This window comes from Gallus gallus, chromosome 2 (genome assembly GCF_016699485.2).
Source record: "Gallus gallus isolate bGalGal1 chromosome 2, bGalGal1.mat.broiler.GRCg7b, whole genome shotgun sequence".
Classification (NCBI taxonomy): Eukaryota; Metazoa; Chordata; class Aves; order Galliformes; family Phasianidae; genus Gallus; species Gallus gallus.
In genome coordinates, this window is record NC_052533.1 from 116,030,480 (window position 1) to 116,046,782 (window position 16,303).

General features: G+C 39.3%; 1 protein-coding gene across 8 annotated transcripts in view; it reads left to right on the forward strand.

The window, feature by feature from the left end:
- SULF1 (sulfatase 1) overlaps positions 1-16,303 on the forward strand; it is a 126,229-nt gene that overhangs the window by 89,663 nt on the left and 20,263 nt on the right. For all 8 annotated transcript variants that reach the window (XM_046928489.1, XM_040691315.2, XM_040691332.2 and 5 more), the window contains 5 exons: positions 566-716; positions 2,068-2,243; positions 3,024-3,152; positions 3,417-3,473; positions 4,415-4,544. In XM_046928489.1, coding sequence (XP_046784445.1) covers positions 566-716; positions 2,068-2,243; positions 3,024-3,152; positions 3,417-3,473; positions 4,415-4,544 — 643 coding nt within the window. The remainder of the gene's footprint in view (positions 1-565; positions 717-2,067; positions 2,244-3,023; positions 3,153-3,416; positions 3,474-4,414; positions 4,545-16,303) is intronic.

Consider the following 16,303-nt stretch of genomic DNA (forward strand, 5'->3'; position numbering starts at 1 on the left):
GATGGGAGGGGAAAAAATTAATGGTTTCACAGCATCTTAAAAACTGATAACACTGGTGTTGCTGTTCTTATCTTAGCACTGGCTACTGATATTCTTTATCTCACAGGAAACTATATTTCTTGTGAGTTTCTTTTAACTTGGTGAAGTTACCTATGAAGGTAGTTTTCCCACTGAAATCATCAAGACAATTTATGCTCATACTAAGTGGAAGTCATCATCTTAGATTTCTGACTTTCTTCACTTTCCTGCTCGTCTTTATGGGATGCATCATTTAGATAAGTACTTTTAAAGATTACAGATTCTTTTGACAAATATGCCTTTCCATATCCCAGATAATAACATGGATCTGCTAGCATTCTTAGATCCTGAAAAAAAACCTCAGAAGACATGTAAAGCATTGTAAGCTACTGAAGTGATGTTTGATATTTTCCATTGGGAATACTAGCTACTACATATAATATGTGATTTTACCATTTGTTGACTGTTGCTGTATTAGACAACTTCCTGCTTTCCTCTGATGTCTGTGATACTGCACAAGTGCTCAGTTCCTTTCTCTTTCTCCCAGCACTCCCAGCTATAATTACGCACCAAACATGGATAAGCACTGGATCATGCAGTACACGGGGCCCATGCTGCCTATCCACATGGAGTTTACAAACGTCTTGCAACGGAAGAGACTTCAGACCCTGATGTCAGTTGATGACTCTATGGAAAGAGTGAGTTCAAGAAACTGCTGTGAATATTTCAAAATCATAGAATGGCTTGGGTTAGAAAGAACCTAAAGACCATCTAGCTTCACCACCCCTGCCATGAGTCAGAGCACCTTCTACTAAACCATATTGCTCAAAGCCCCAACCAGCCTGGCCTTGATCACTTCTAGGGATGAGCATCCATAACTTCCCTGGGCAACCTGTTCCATTGCCTCACTACCTTCATAGTAAAGAATTTCTCTCTATCTAATCTAAATCTACCCTCTTTCAATTTAAAACTATTATCTTGTATTTATCGCTACATGCCCTGTAAAAAGAAGTTCCTCTCCAGCTTTCTTCTTAGGCCCTGTTTAGTCATTCTTATTAGTCACTGACAAAATTAAGTAAATTCTTTCCTTACCTTCACCAATCAGAGCCAGGGAAAGGTCTCTGGGATGCAAAGTATTACTCTACATATCCCCAAACCAAATTAATTTTCGTTATATTCTCCTCAGCGTAGTGCCAGACTCCTTCCTTGCATCTTTTAATTGGTGAGTGAGTAAGCTGGCGATTGTTTAATTTTTTTTTATAATGGAAAAATCAGTGGCCTAATATAAAGACTGGTGTTAACAAAAGATCCATCACCTGTGTGTTCTCATGGATAGATGCGGGTTAGCACATGATAACTTCATCTCACACACCCCCTTTGCAGTTAGCCCTTCATCTGAAATTTGGGAATTGGCAACTCACAGCAACTCAGGTGTCAGTCTGCTCGTGTTTGCAGAAGTTACGCAATGCGGTGTACTGCTAATTATAGGTAATATGATACATGAACCGTTAGGTGTAGTTTGCATGACTTTTTGTTCAAAATTCAAGCGCCATGACCAAAGTTCTTCCCCTAGAGAGATTTCTTTAAACTTTAATAAAAATTTACAGCCTTTTCCCAAGCCCACAACTGTAAGGAATGGGAAAGCTGTAGACAAACACAGTAAATCAAATCTGAATAACATTTACCCTAAAGCTGTAGCAGAGCTTTTTTCCCAAGCTGTGTTTCAGTATACATCCACTTTGGACACACTAACGCAACTACATTAATAGTACCATATTTTGGTATTGTAATTGTCTGCGTTTCCTCCCTTTCCTCAGAGCAAACTCCCCTCTGTGAAATGTGAAGTTGAACTTCTAAGGTGAATTTTTTATCAGCACAGTAGAGACAAGATGTAAAAATGCCCATCCCCAAAATGTCAGTTGCAGTAATTCCATTTATGCTGTGCTTGATTCTTTGATTCTAAAATAGTAAAATAATTGTTTTACATGATTATGCAGAAATCACATTTTGCCATGTTTAATTTAAAGTTTTCCCTGTGCTCTATTGCAGTTATACCAAATGCTTGCAGAAATGGGAGAGCTGGAGAATACCTACATTATTTACACTGCTGACCATGGTTACCATATCGGGCAGTTTGGACTGGTCAAGGGGAAGTCAATGCCATATGACTTTGATATTCGAGTTCCTTTCTTTATTCGTGGTCCAAGTGTAGAGCCAGGATCAGTGTACGTTCTCTTATGTCTTTAGTACAGCTGTTACCTAATATAAAATTTTTCTAAGTACTTGTAATTATCACTCTGTCTAGCTTCATTTCATAATGGATGCCCTATGACTGCAGAACAATGACTCCTAAAAAGAGTAATGTCTTTCACTTTGCATATTATTAATAAGTTATAATGTAGAGGGGAAAACTGTACAACCTATACTGCTGTAAGGCCAGGTTTCACAGAATCACAGGGGAAGGGACCTCAAGAGATCATCGAGTCCAACCCCCCTGCTAAAGCAATACGTATCTACAATAGGTCACATAGGTAGGTGTCCAGATGGGTCTTGAATATCTCCATAGAATGAGACTCCACAGCCTCTCTGGGCAACCTGTTCCAGTGCTCCATCACCCCTACGTGAAGAAGGTAGGGGTTTGCCCTGAAGGTTACCTGAAAGGTTTAGGGTTTGCCTTTAAAAAGTAGACGCCTATCTTTACTGTTCACCTTCTGCAGTAGAATAGCTGGCTGGCTGTATGCCCTCCTTGTCAAGCAGATAAGCATCACATGGCAATTGCCCCCCTTTATTGTGCTTATCATTTTCTTTGTAATGATATTCTGCAGTATTGACCTCTTACTCTCACAGTTGTAGCATTCAAAGAGAGGATTCTAAACATAGCTCTTGTATAGAGCTTTACATCTTCAAAGACCTGATAAAAATTAATTATCTTTCTAATTCTGAGATAATGTGAAGACCTGCATATTGAACATATGACAACTATGACCTTTTCTCTTGATTCGCAGAGTGCCTCAGATAGTTCTGAATATTGATCTTGCACCAACAATTCTGGATATTGCAGGACTTGACACACCTCCAGATATGGATGGCAAATCTGTCCTAAAGCTTCTAGACTTGGAAAGACCAGGAAATAGGTGAGTCTCAGGCTTGAGTTTTTTTTGCCAGTTGAGGAGAAAACACCTAAATAAATCAGCAACTGAGTGGAGAAAGAGATTCAATGAAAATAAGCCATGTCAGGCTTGCAACCACATCTTTCTCATTTGAAGACCCTCTTAAATAGTACATCTATAAAACTACAGGTATACATAAGCAAAGAGGTGTGCTTTAAAAAATAAATGGTTAACACTAGTAGTGTTGTACATAGCTGTCAGCAGTAAATATTGTTATTTTGCTTTCAGGTTTCGAACAAACAAGAAGACCAAAATCTGGCGTGACACATTCCTGGTGGAAAGGGGGTAATTATTAGGGGTGAGGGAGTTTTGGGAGAGCCTGCCGGGTGAGAACACTCCTTTTTTGCCCTCTCTTCTTTCCCTTTATGGTCAGAGAAGTTGTAAATTTTGCAAGCAAACTTACAGACCTGACTTGTTTCTTCATTTCCTACCACTGGCTGTGCATACTGCTGTGCTGTGAGGTCCCTGCCCCCTAAGAAGTTTGAAAGCATGTTTTTCTGGCAGCTCTCCTAGTCTATACCTCCTCCTTCTCTAACATTGTACTTGTGACCACTTATGTCATCATCTGACTCATTTCTTTCCAATTCTCTGTTTCATATCCAGCTGTGCAATTTCCTCTTATCAACTGATTTTTTATTTTCCACCACAGATTAGAAGCATTCTTCATTTTTGTTCTAGCTAAGAAAAGACTTATGTGTAAATGAGATTTATGAGTATAATTACTCTTTAATACCTCTTTACTCTCTCACCTTGACAATTCCTGTTGTGAAAACTTTCTCTGTGTAAAAAATTCTCAGCAATTTCCTTGTGGTATTTTATGGTTTTACAGATTATGAAAATCTTGTGTGAGTACTACAAAACAGTGTGTATGAGATACACTGTGCTGAATGTGTGGAAGCCCTGTAGTCTGTTCAGTGGGGCTTTTCAAAATACTGCTTCACAGTATTGTCCTTTGTGAAAGACCATTTATGTGTGAATGGTGCTGAACTGTATCAGTTAAACATATTTCAGCAGTCCTTATTTCTCTTCAGAGAACTTCCAGCAAATCAAGTGAGCCTTTTTTTCACTACATTAATTTTTTTCATTAAAGGTCACTAACAGAAATGTGGGGATTTTCTTCCTTTGAAGACATTTAGTATTCAGTTAGCTTTGTTTTTCCAGTTAAATTCATCATATTCTGAGTTTGGAATAATATATATTAAATATTCAACTGTTTCTTTTAAAAGCAAATTTCTACGCAAGAAAGAGGAAGCTAATAAAAACACTCAGCAATCTAATCAACTGCCAAAATATGAGAGGGTAAAAGAATTATGCCAACAAGCAAGATACCAGACAGCCTGTGAACAACCAGGACAGGTAAGCCACAGCAGTTGCAGTCCTCTGTGTGCCACAGGGAAACACATATCAAAACAAATTCAGGAATATGTCTTTTGGATCCGTAGCAATCATCATGCTTTATTATTTATCTAAACTCCTTTAGGGGAAGGGTCCCCTTCCTTGGAAATATTTACTATTTAAGATTACTGTAAAGAATCAGACAGTGATATCCATACTAAAATGTTACTTTTTCTTTCTGTAGCCTTAATATTTTCAGCATGATGCTTGAAGCTGATACACAGATATAAATGCCTACTCACAAAATGAACAGTGTTGTTGCTTGCTTAATTAGGACACCAATACCAGCAGCTCTATAGTGCTTATATGGGAAGTGAACTAAATGGGAGGAAGAGAGGACATTTTTGTTTGAAGTAGGTTTTATTTAATATTTTTATCAATAATCTTTCTGAGGGGATTGAGTACACCCTCAGTAAGTTTGCAGATGACACAAGTTGGGAATGAGTGCTGATCTGCATGAGAATAGAAAGGCCCCACAGAGGGATCTGAATAGGTTGGATCTATGGGCTGAGTCCAGTTGTGTGACATTCAACAAGGCTAAATGCCTGGTCTTGCACTTGAGTCACAACAATCTAATGCAATGATATAGGCTCAGAGAAGAGTGTCTGGAAAGCTGCCCAGCAGAAAAGTACCTGAGTTGACAGCCAGCTGAATGTGAGCCAGCGGTGTGCCCAGGTGGCCAAGAAATCCAATGACATCCTGACTTGTGTCAGAAACCGTGGCCAGCAGAAGTATGGAAGTGGTTGTGCCCCTGTACTTGGCACTGGTGAGGCTGCACCTCAAGTACTGTGTTCAGTTTTGGGCCCCTCACTTCAAGAAAGATGTTAAGTTGCTGGAACATGTTCACAGAAGAGCAACAAAGCTGGTGAAGGGACTATAAAACAAGAAATATGAGGAGCAGCAGAGGGAACCGAGGTTGTTTAATCCAGATGGGGAGACCTCATTGCTCTCTGCAGCTACCTGAGAGTATATTGTAGCAAGGTGGGAGTCGGTGTTTTTTCTCAGGTGACAAGTGATAGGATGTGAGAAAGTGGCTTCAGGTTGTATCTGCGGAGGTTTAGACTGGACAATAAGGAAGAATTTCTTTATGGAAAGAATGAAGAAACCCTTGGAACAAGGATTGAGACAGGCTGCCCAGGGAAATGATGGAGTCCCCAACCCTGGTGGTATTTAAGAGATCATAGAATCATTAAGGTTGGAAAAGACCACTAAGTTCATCTAGTCCAACTGCCAGTCCATCACCACTATGCCCACTAACCCATGGCCCTCAGTGTGACATATCTGTGTTTCTTGAACACTTCCATGGACTGTGACTCCACCACTTCCCTGGGCAGCCTGTTCCAATGCTTCAGCACTCTTTCTGAGAATAAATTTTTCCTAATATCCAACCTGAAGTGTAGTGTAGACATGGTGCTCAGGGACATGTTTTAGTGGTGGAATTGATGGTGCTATGTTGATGGTAGGTCGTGATCAGCTTAAGGGTCTTTTCCAACCTAAATAATTCTATGAAATTAAGAAAAAGTGAGTCACACCCCAAATTCTGTTCAGCTGACTCTCAATTAACACAGTATCCATGGCAGTGTATGAAGCTGGATTTTCTGGGGAAAAACTAGATGGGATGCCTTCCCACTGACTCCACCTCTGACTAGTGCAGGCAGGGTCCATGGGCACCGTCCACAGCCTGCTTACCCCCCAACCCCTCCCCCCCCCCCCACCCCATCCCTGTACACCTCTCCTGAGGAGTGGAAAGCGATCTCTCCCAGGCAGTCACTCACGCTTTCCCCTCAGATGTTTTCTCAGGCCATTGCAGCCAGCTGTAGGCCTGGCACTGAAATACCGACCTGCTGTTTTGAAGGGAGTACAAAGCCGTACTGTGCTGTGCTTGCATCTGCAGCCACCCACGGAGCTTCACCCAGGGCAGGTAGAGCCCTGTAAAAGAAACCCAAAGGCACTCTGGAGAGCTTGTGCACTTACAGACGTGCTCCTTCCTCACCTTGCTCTTGTCACTCATTAGAGCATGGTGTTACGGTAAATCTCTGTTAATCCCAGATTGGATGGGAATATGTTTTGGCTGGCACATCCATGGTCCATTCCTCTGCCACAGTTCCCACCTCACACATGCTCCTTAAACTCAGCCACTTTTAAGGGAGTGTGCACAATATCACAATCTCACCCAAGGGCAAAGTTTTCAGGAGTTCAGACACTGCCATTGTAAACAGAGATTAGATCTGAAAAACTGAATATATTTCTAAAAACCAAAGTAGATCAATGGAGTCATTTAGACTGTTAGACGCTAAGATGTTTAGTTTTAACATACTAAAATATTTTCTTTGCAATTATTTCTTATATTTACTACCTCTTATGCCAAAATCCGTGTTTGTAATAACTTTTCCACATGTAATTAGATGAGGTTAAGTGTCCTGACCAGATATCACAACTGAAGCAGAGGGGAGCATTCCCCCTAGCCCAGCTCCCAGTCCCCAGTGGCAGACTTGGCTTTATGTCCTGTGTTGGGGACTCACCTCTGATCCCAAGGCAGAGGAAGGGAAAGGTGTCGAGCTGAGAAGGAGCTGACAAGAGCAGGGATGTTTGATACCAGCTTTCCCACCTTCAGGACTTCTAGAATCAGACAGTACACTGACTTCTCAGAGCCCAGCAGCCAGCCCTTACAGCTGAGTGAAAGACAAGGTCAAACTGATCTTCTTAAGAGAAACTTTCAGACCTAGCCATTAGTGCATATGAATTATGTTCCTAAGCAAAGACTGCAGAGTTGTTCCTGATCCTTCTAACATCCTGAAGGCTTCCTGCAGGGATACGAGTGTTCAACGCACCTGCATACAGAGCATCTTGAGATGCATTAGCACATCCTCTTGGTGTCCTCTGGGCTCATTCAATCTGTGGTGCACAACCCATGGATCTCACGCCCCATTCACTCCCATTCCAACCATGTGAAGCAAGGGCAGCTTCTCCTGCAGGGACTGGCTATGCGCAACGGCAAGTCAGTGTAGAATAAACTGGATGTGAATCTAAAGAGCAGCAGTGGAATGACATAACCTTCAGTGAGGCAGTGCAGTGTGAAATAAGTGTCTGTAAGATTTTTCCACTTAGAAAAATTCTTGAAGAAAATTAAAAGTTAATGGACCAAATGATTTCACTTTAGCCCAGATGGTTTCCATTGTTTAATACTGAGGGGCCATCATTTAATATGAGGTTTCTCCAACAGATTTCATCTACTTGTTTTGTACCTCTTGGAAAAGAAAGATAGGTAATATTTGTTTGTGGAACTTAATTTCACTTAATTTTGTCTTTTGAGGTTAGTATCTTTAATTTCAATTACATAGGTGCATACATAGAAAAATACCTTCATTTTAATGTATGTTGGTTGCTCATACTCCCTACATTTACACTACTCAGTTGCACTTAAAATCATTTAAATTAAAATAACCTTCAGAATATGTGATTGCTGACAGATTTTTAAAGAATACAATTATTAGTCACTGGGAAGTTGCTGCTAAATGTCTGGAACTAAAAGGAACTAGCTGGTGAATTAATGCACTGTCTAGTATATTGAGAGCATGCTCTTCATGTTAACTTACTTTAGTCAATATCCAGCTCATTTGAAATAGAGAATGCAACTGGGAGTTGAAAAAGAAGATAATTTGTTTTTCTTGTTTTAAAATGAAGTGTGATCCTGAGACCAGCTAACTATGACATCTTCAGGGTTGCGATACTCAGGAAAATAATTGTTTTAATTCATTTTCTATTAAATAAGTAACCTGGAATAGTTAAGACACTTCTTAAATGAAAAATTTCAAAATGTCATTTTTTTTTCCAATTTCCAATGTTTAATCAAATGTGGCTAAACACAAAAAAAAAAAAAAAAGGAAAAAAATAAAATACTGAACACCTTTATGATTTCTAATTGTTTCATAATTATGTCTAAAAAAGAGAGGAAATTTAGGCTATGGAGTACAGTTAGCTGCAAGTCAGCAAGGTTTTTGCTTACAAAAAAGAAATTGTTTTAATTTCTTTAAGAGAACATAGTTATAAAATGGACATGCAAAATACAGTTAAACTATTTTTATTGTGATTTTTTTGCTGATTTAAATGTTTAGTGCCATTCATAGATTGACTCATTTTCATTGCAGAACATCCTCACCTTGCTATTTTTCATAATCCTCTTTATGGGAGGATGGTTCCCAAAAGTTCAGTCACATCCTCAAGAGCATAGCAGAAATGTGAAGTACATGACTGCATAGATATGTTCACTTTTGAGTTATATTCAGCTGGTCATTAACTTGAGCCAATAGTGATTCCTTGCAGAAGGGAGAACCATACATACCGAGTTGCATTAGCAAGAATAGAGCTAACGGGTCATGGGAAATGATCACTTGCCTCTACTCAGTGTGCATTTGGGTTGGAACCTCCTTTAATCTGGATTACATCCAGTAGAGGACCCTCGAGATGATCAGGAGGTACTGAGGAGGGGCGGTGGTTTGTTTAGCCGAGAGAAGAGGCAAAGGGGGATCTAATTGCTGCCTTCAAGTAACTAGTAGCTAGTTAGAGAGAAGACAGACCCAGGCACTTCTTGAAGGTGTACAGCAAAAAGGCTATAAGCAGTGGTCAAGTTCCAGCAAGGGAAATTCTGAGTAGGTGTATGGGAAAAAAAGTTACTGTAAGCGTGATTAAGCACTGGAGTAGGTTGCCCAAAAGGCTGTGGAAGGTCCATCCAGCGATATTTTCAAAACCTAATAAAGTCATTCCTTCTTTGAGGAGGAGGTTGGACTAAATGACCTCCAGATGTTCCTTCCAGTGATTGCACATGCTCCAGATCTTTTTTCTTGCTTAATTCCTAGGTTTGAGGATTTGTGTTATCCTTGTCCTCCTCAGTTTCATAACCTGGGAAGTGCTGTAAATTTTGTCTGTCTTGTCAATGCGATATGGGTCACCTGCCATATTCAGAAACAAATTGCCTTTTGGCTTCTGCCCCAACCCAGTTGTTGACCTGTGCTCAGTGACATCACAGCTGGTCCTGTTCCACACAGGCCAGAGTCACTCCCACTGCACATGGAGCAGCAGCAGGATGGGTTCTGCTCAGCCCTGGAGCTTGGGTTGGGGTAAGAGTTTTCTTTGCAGTCTCTGCTTCACATCCCAGAGAGCTCTTCAAGAAATTATGATAGGAACCATGGTTTTCTTCTTAGTTTGTAAGCCAGATTTGTCACCGGGTTATGTGATGTAACTTACTGAGGTCACCTGATTGAGCCCAGTTGTTTTAGTAGTGACTATCGATGGCTTTTGTTGCTTAAATTATATGCAAGTTCTTTTTTTTTTTTTTATATTAATACATACTTCCTCTCTCAGTTTTACTTTAATAAGGTACACATTACAGAAATACCTATTCATCTGCATCGTCACCCACACTATTGTTTTAAAATGGGAATCGATGCAAATTTTTAGCTAAAATTTTATTAGTGTTCCAGGAGACCAGAAATAATAGCATGTAACAAAGGTTTCTCTAGATTAATGTAGCCTTATCGTGACACAAATCTCCTCTCAAATTTCCACTGAAACAAGCTGAGATGAGAATATATGTTAGTTTAGGAGGGTTAGAAGCAAGCTGCTCTTAAATCCTCTGGCAGGTTATTTTTGTTGAACTCGCTCCATCTTCTTAGATCCAAATTCTTATGGATACTTAGCAAATATCAAATAAGAGCATGTTAATGGTGTTTTCATTTATGCTTTTTCTTTCTCTCTTCCCTTACATAAACATGTAATTAAAAAGTTAGTTAATTCATCAGTATTTATTCTTTTTCTCCAGCAGTCTGAGTCATAGGAATTTTCTTCATGTATGATTTTGACTTTTGGGACTTAACACTGTTTCCTGGATAGCAGTTACCTTTTTAGATCTTGTGCTGATAGGCCTGCAGTCTCCAGTGCACTACTCAATCCATTATTTATAATCAGTATCGAGACCATAGCCAAACGCACATTTTTGTCCTCTTGTAAAAATTACACAAACCACAACTTTATTGTAAAATTTTCCCAAGAGGAAAAAAAAAAAAAAAAAAAGCAACCCACTCCCCCAAAATGAAGCTTTGTGTTTAAAATTTCAGCTTAGATTGCATGACTCAGCAACCAAACTCAGACTCAGGTCTGTTTGTTTTATGAGCATACATCTCCGACCATCTGCTCTCCAGTACCTTCCAGTTTGTAAACAGCAAAGGTCTGAAACTTATAAAGATCTGTAGTCTACTGCCAGCTCAGATGAGCACTGACAGTGGACAGAATGGAAAAATGTGATGTGCTACACATTTGTATGAAGTGCATGCCCATGAAACCAAACTCAGCTATAGATGTCATTCTGCACTCACTGACCTTCCCTGTGCACTTCTTTTTACTCTCCTCAGTGTTAGAAATGCAGAATATTGGATGTCTTCCCAGGGAAATGTATCCCTGTGCTGCCTTAAACAAATAACGTTCTGCCTAGAGAATACGCCTGAAGACGGTACAATGAAATTTTAGTTAGATTAAGTCTCAATGTATTTTACAGTCATTTAAGGCTTTACAGGTAGTCACTGGAGACATGCTGCTGAATCTAAGAATCAGCTCTGCAGTAAACGTGCAAGATTCTTCTGGCTGTGATCCAAACACCATGTTATATAGTCTATACAGACTTTATTTTCACATGTCCTTCACTATTTAAAAATCTAGCATAAGTACTGAATTTTAGTATTTATATTTATATTTATCATGTTATCATATCAATGTTCGGTATGAGCATGTCTGTAATGCTGAAGGAATACATGCCATCAATCAGCTTACAGATAATATTGTAAAGGAAATTAGAATGTGGCTTATTAGGTGTAGTCTGGTTTGGCTCAAGTATCTATGTTCTCATAAAATAAATATCACAGACCATACATTTGTAAAGGTCAGCTTTATGACCAGCTGCAGAGTATGAATAAAAACACATAAGCCGGTAAGAGCTGGACAGAAGTGTCAGATGGCTGGCCAGGAACTGACAGCCAGACCCCAAGCACCCACTAAAACCCAACTGAAATTATGATATGGCACATAAACATCTCTCATTGATCCTCCTGCTTTCAGAACAACCTCCTGATGATTACAGGAATAGAAAGACACTGGTCATGAGTGTGCAGGAGTGCATTAACGTACTGCTATTCCATAATCTGCCTCCTGCCTCAGCTTGTTTCTCCATTTTCTATCATATTGCAGCTATTCAAACAGAACTTCTTACAGCGTTGCTAAAGCAAGATATTAGGAGCCAAGACAGCATAGATTAATCAAAGAAAGAAAATAGCTTTTCATTCATAGAAGCTATGTTCATTTGGGTTTAAGGCAGTAACAGCTAATCCCATCAACTTGTTTTACCAGAACATCAGTTCAAGGCCAGCTCTTCTTTTTCCTTTGCACACTGGTACCTACTTATCTTGACATCATTCTGAAGACCATCTACACGCAGGCTTAACTGGAAGCAGATGTGTTTGGAACCAGTCATATGTTTAAAACTAAGTATATACTTCAGTCCTTTCACAAACAGCTCTTGCAACTATTGCTCAGTCTAAACCCTACAGAGTCATCTCTCATAGTTGACAGAAATACGCCTGCTATTTTGTTGCTCAAGAATTCTTAGGAATTGCATAAATTATGATATCCCTTGTTAAAATATCATCCTGCTTACGACTTAGAACCAAAAATGAAGATAAGTTCCTTAATCTCCAAAGAGAATCCTTCAGAGTGTGGCATTTTGTGCTTCAGCCTAAATATTTAAACTTCCTAGTAAACAGAGGACTGTTCTTTCCAGATTTGACAATTTTTCAAATCTAAGCGATTTGGAATCTGAAGCACCAGTTCTATCCAGATAAAATCCAGATATCCCAGTCTCGGAAGACCTTCCTTTCACTGCCTTCATCTCTTTCACAGCACAACTGTATTCAGTGTTTTTGCTGCCCTCTTATCAGTGTTCCCTAACAGAAGGACTTCTTGGTAGAATGGCACCCTAAGAAGCAATGTTATATACCAAAAATTTACACAAAAAAAAACAGGTGATGCAGGAATTCTTTTTAACACTTTATATGGTACTCCTTCGTTTCCATACAGAAGTACCCAGTGAAATACAGCATAAATTAAGTCCTCTGCAAATTAAATGTGTATGACCCAAGAAGAACCCACTGCTATTGACATTCCTATTTATAGTTGAATGGCTAGATTTATCTTTGAGTGTCATTGACACGCTTGCACCTGGCAGCAGACATTTATTGAATAACAACAGAAGTTTGTTGATGTTGAACTGCTGCCACAGACAAGATAATGGATTTCGCAGAGAACGCTGTGGAGGTGACGTGCTTGATATCTTGACCTAAAAGCCCACACTTCTAGATCTGACCCTGTGTTCCATGCAGTTTTTATAAAATTGAAAACTGCTAGAGCCATGATGTTTAAAATCAATCATATCTGTACATCACAAATACAACACTGTATAATCTGTAAACCTCCTAAGATATTACCTCATTCTTCTGTTTCTTAAACACTGTGAAATAGAAATTGGCAAATTTCACAACATTATTTCTGTTATACAATGATTAATTTCTTCATTCTTCTTGTCTTCTCCAGTCCTGTCCCTGTGTGTTTAACTGAATGTGTTTCTAAGTTGATCCTACACTCTCCCCCTTGTATTACATCAGTTTTTACAGGACAAATTGCTTCTCTATCTGTTGAAATTGCATTTTTCCAGAAGACTTTCTCAGAGGGTAAGACCACATATAAAAAATTATGTTTGAATGTATTCTGGAGCTGGGAGTTCACCAAAAAGTAGTACAATTATGAGGGAGTAGTGAAGAAAAGAGGAGCTGCCTGAATGGGCGGCGTCAGTCCACTTCTAAAATGAGCTTTTTATTCCACAAAAAAAGCAGCAATTCCAAATACCCAGAACAAACCTGGCACACTATCCTGGTGAAACAGCTGCACTTGCTTGCAATATTCAAACACTGTCTAAATGTGATAACTCAGAGTCAAATTTCCAGGATCACTTAGGAGCCTAGGTCAGAACCAAGGTTTATAACTACATCACCAGTATGCACAAAGGACATGGCCTTAAGACATAAACGTTTCTCAGTGTTCAGGTCCAGTTCAGCAGAAGTAAACTGCTGCTGATCTGTACTATTTACCATAGCCAGTTAACTACAAGGCACTTTTCAACACGCTGCATGAGAGGGATTTTTTGTATGTCACAGAGAAAACAATAACAGGATTCAGTTCTTGTTGCAGCACCACACTCAAACCCGCACTCCGCTGATACTGTCTAATCAGGTTCTCTGACACTCAGGCAGGTCTTACTGCTAACAGAAGAAAGTGATACATACGTACAGCCATAACTGTGTTTTCATCTAAAGCGTTTTCCAACTTAAATCATATTTCTAAACAGAGAAAAAAAAGAAAACAAAAATGATCCTGATGGCATGGTTCAGTTCATGAAGACTTTCCTTCCCCTAGGATGAGTAATAATACTCAAGTCAGTCATACATTACTGAACTTAAAAAGCATCTGTACAAGTATTGTCTCTGTGTTGTGTTTCCGATCACATTTTTCAGAGCTTCATAGCTTTGTGATCAAGTCTGACAAGGTATTTTACACTGAAGAGTATGCTGCAAATACGGGGTAATTACATTTTATCAAGATCCTTAGCTTGCCTACTGTTAAAACACCTTTCATGAATTGTCTAATTAATTTCCCCTCTATATGAAGCAACTCTCTCAAAATTGTGACAGTCTATTAGCTAAACAGTGTTGATTTGAATTCCCGCTTAAGTGGATATTCACAGTGCAGCACAGCACAATGACTTATGCTGAATTTATGTCTTTATGTCTGAAGTACGTTCTGTAATGAAGTAGATTTACTTAACTTTAAGGCTGTGGCACAAATTGATATCAGGAAGTTGCAACCAAAGGTAGCTATTGAATTATTTGCTGTTGACTTTCTCATGTCGCTCTAAGTTGCAGGTGGAAACTGTGCCAGCTGCAGTGCAAAGCAAAATGACCCAGTACAAATAATACACTTTTAATCAGTCAGTTTACTCCTCTTTGCCTTTGAAATGACTTTGTAAGAGCAAACTTCTAGCCCCAGATGAAAATGTGTCATGCTAATGACATCACCTGAGGCAAAGCTCCTACTGCTGTCCCAGTGCAGTCCATGTGAGCCTTCCCATGGAGCAGCAGACATCCGTCCTTAGGCATTCAGACTTCAGGTTGGGCAGAGATAAAAGGACCTTGAGCTCCCAAAGTGATGCTCTGTCCTGTTATACCTTTATATCCTCCAAAATGCTGCTGCAACTTGCTCTTCCACCTTTACGTCCCCTCTGAAGTTAAATTGAGGCAGAAGGAAAGCTGAAGGTGGACAGATGAGGTGAGAGCAAAATCATTGCTGGGGGGCAGTTGATGAAATGAGAAGAAAGAAGGAAAAGATGAGTCAGTGACAGGAAAAAGGGCTGACACAGGTTAAGTTTCATAATGTGACTGAAAAGATATAACAACTTGTTACAGCCAAATGGCAGGGTCTTGCTTTTTCTCTCCCAGTAGGGTGGGGGTTTTGTTGTTTTGTTTTTCAATTCTGTTAGTCCTCTTTTTTCTTATTGATAGAACCTAAGTCAGCATGCAGCCAGAAGCAGTGACCATCCCTTATTCCTGTGGCAGCAGTGAATTTCCAGATCAGCTTGGGTGTTTTGGGTAACATCAACGCAAGAAGGAAAATAAATTTAGGGAAAATAAGAAAACATATATAAATTAAAAGTTAATGGAGACGTAATTATCTTTTATATGTAGCAATATTTTAGTTTAGCTTTGTTTTGTTTTGTTTTTACAAAGGAAAAATAGATTCAGAAACCAAACCTTATATTCCTGGATTTGAAAGAATAGTTTGGTATTCACAATAGGAAGGAAGGTAGGCTGGAAAGGGACAGCCCATCTTTCAGGATCTTCTTTTATGTGCAATAATGCATTTTATAGATCTAAAGATGAGCAGAAGGACCATTATGTCTTACTGCATAATGCATGCTCAGTTCATGATTACGCTGGCATGGGCTAGGTTTCAGGAAAGTTAGTCTAAAAATTCCATCTCAGAACTCTGAAGCATCTTCATAATGACACATTTAAAGTCAAAAAAAAAGAAAAAAAAAGAAAAAAAAAGGAACTGAATCACATTTAATCCCTGTTTTAAACAGAGAACTGTTCTTGGCTTATGTTAGACACAGAGTGTCTTGTTTCAGTGTTAATCATAATACTCTTAAAAATGATCTAAATGGCTATTGAAGCCACTCTTGGAACTTCTTGCTATAATTAATGTTAGACAAAGAAAATACTTATTTTACTTTCAAATGGTGCTTTTGAGACTCATTAAGAACTAGTGCTGTATGTTTATAAATGTAGCATACCCAAAAAACACAGGAACTATAGCAGTGTGGTCACTTCTTATCCTGTAGCAAGTTTGTCTTTTTGCGATAGGAGAGTGCACTTGCTGTTGCAGAATAAAGTCTTGGAAAATGTTACAGATCTCAGGCACCTTTGCTTGTAGAAAGTCCCCTTGTCACTTGTAGGTGTAGGTTTATTCTGAGAGTCTGGGCCTGAGTCTAATTCCCCAGACGGCAGTCAGGCGGGTGCAGGCCCATGCCCTTTCAAACATGGTTTGGTGTTCTGCGATCAAAGGCA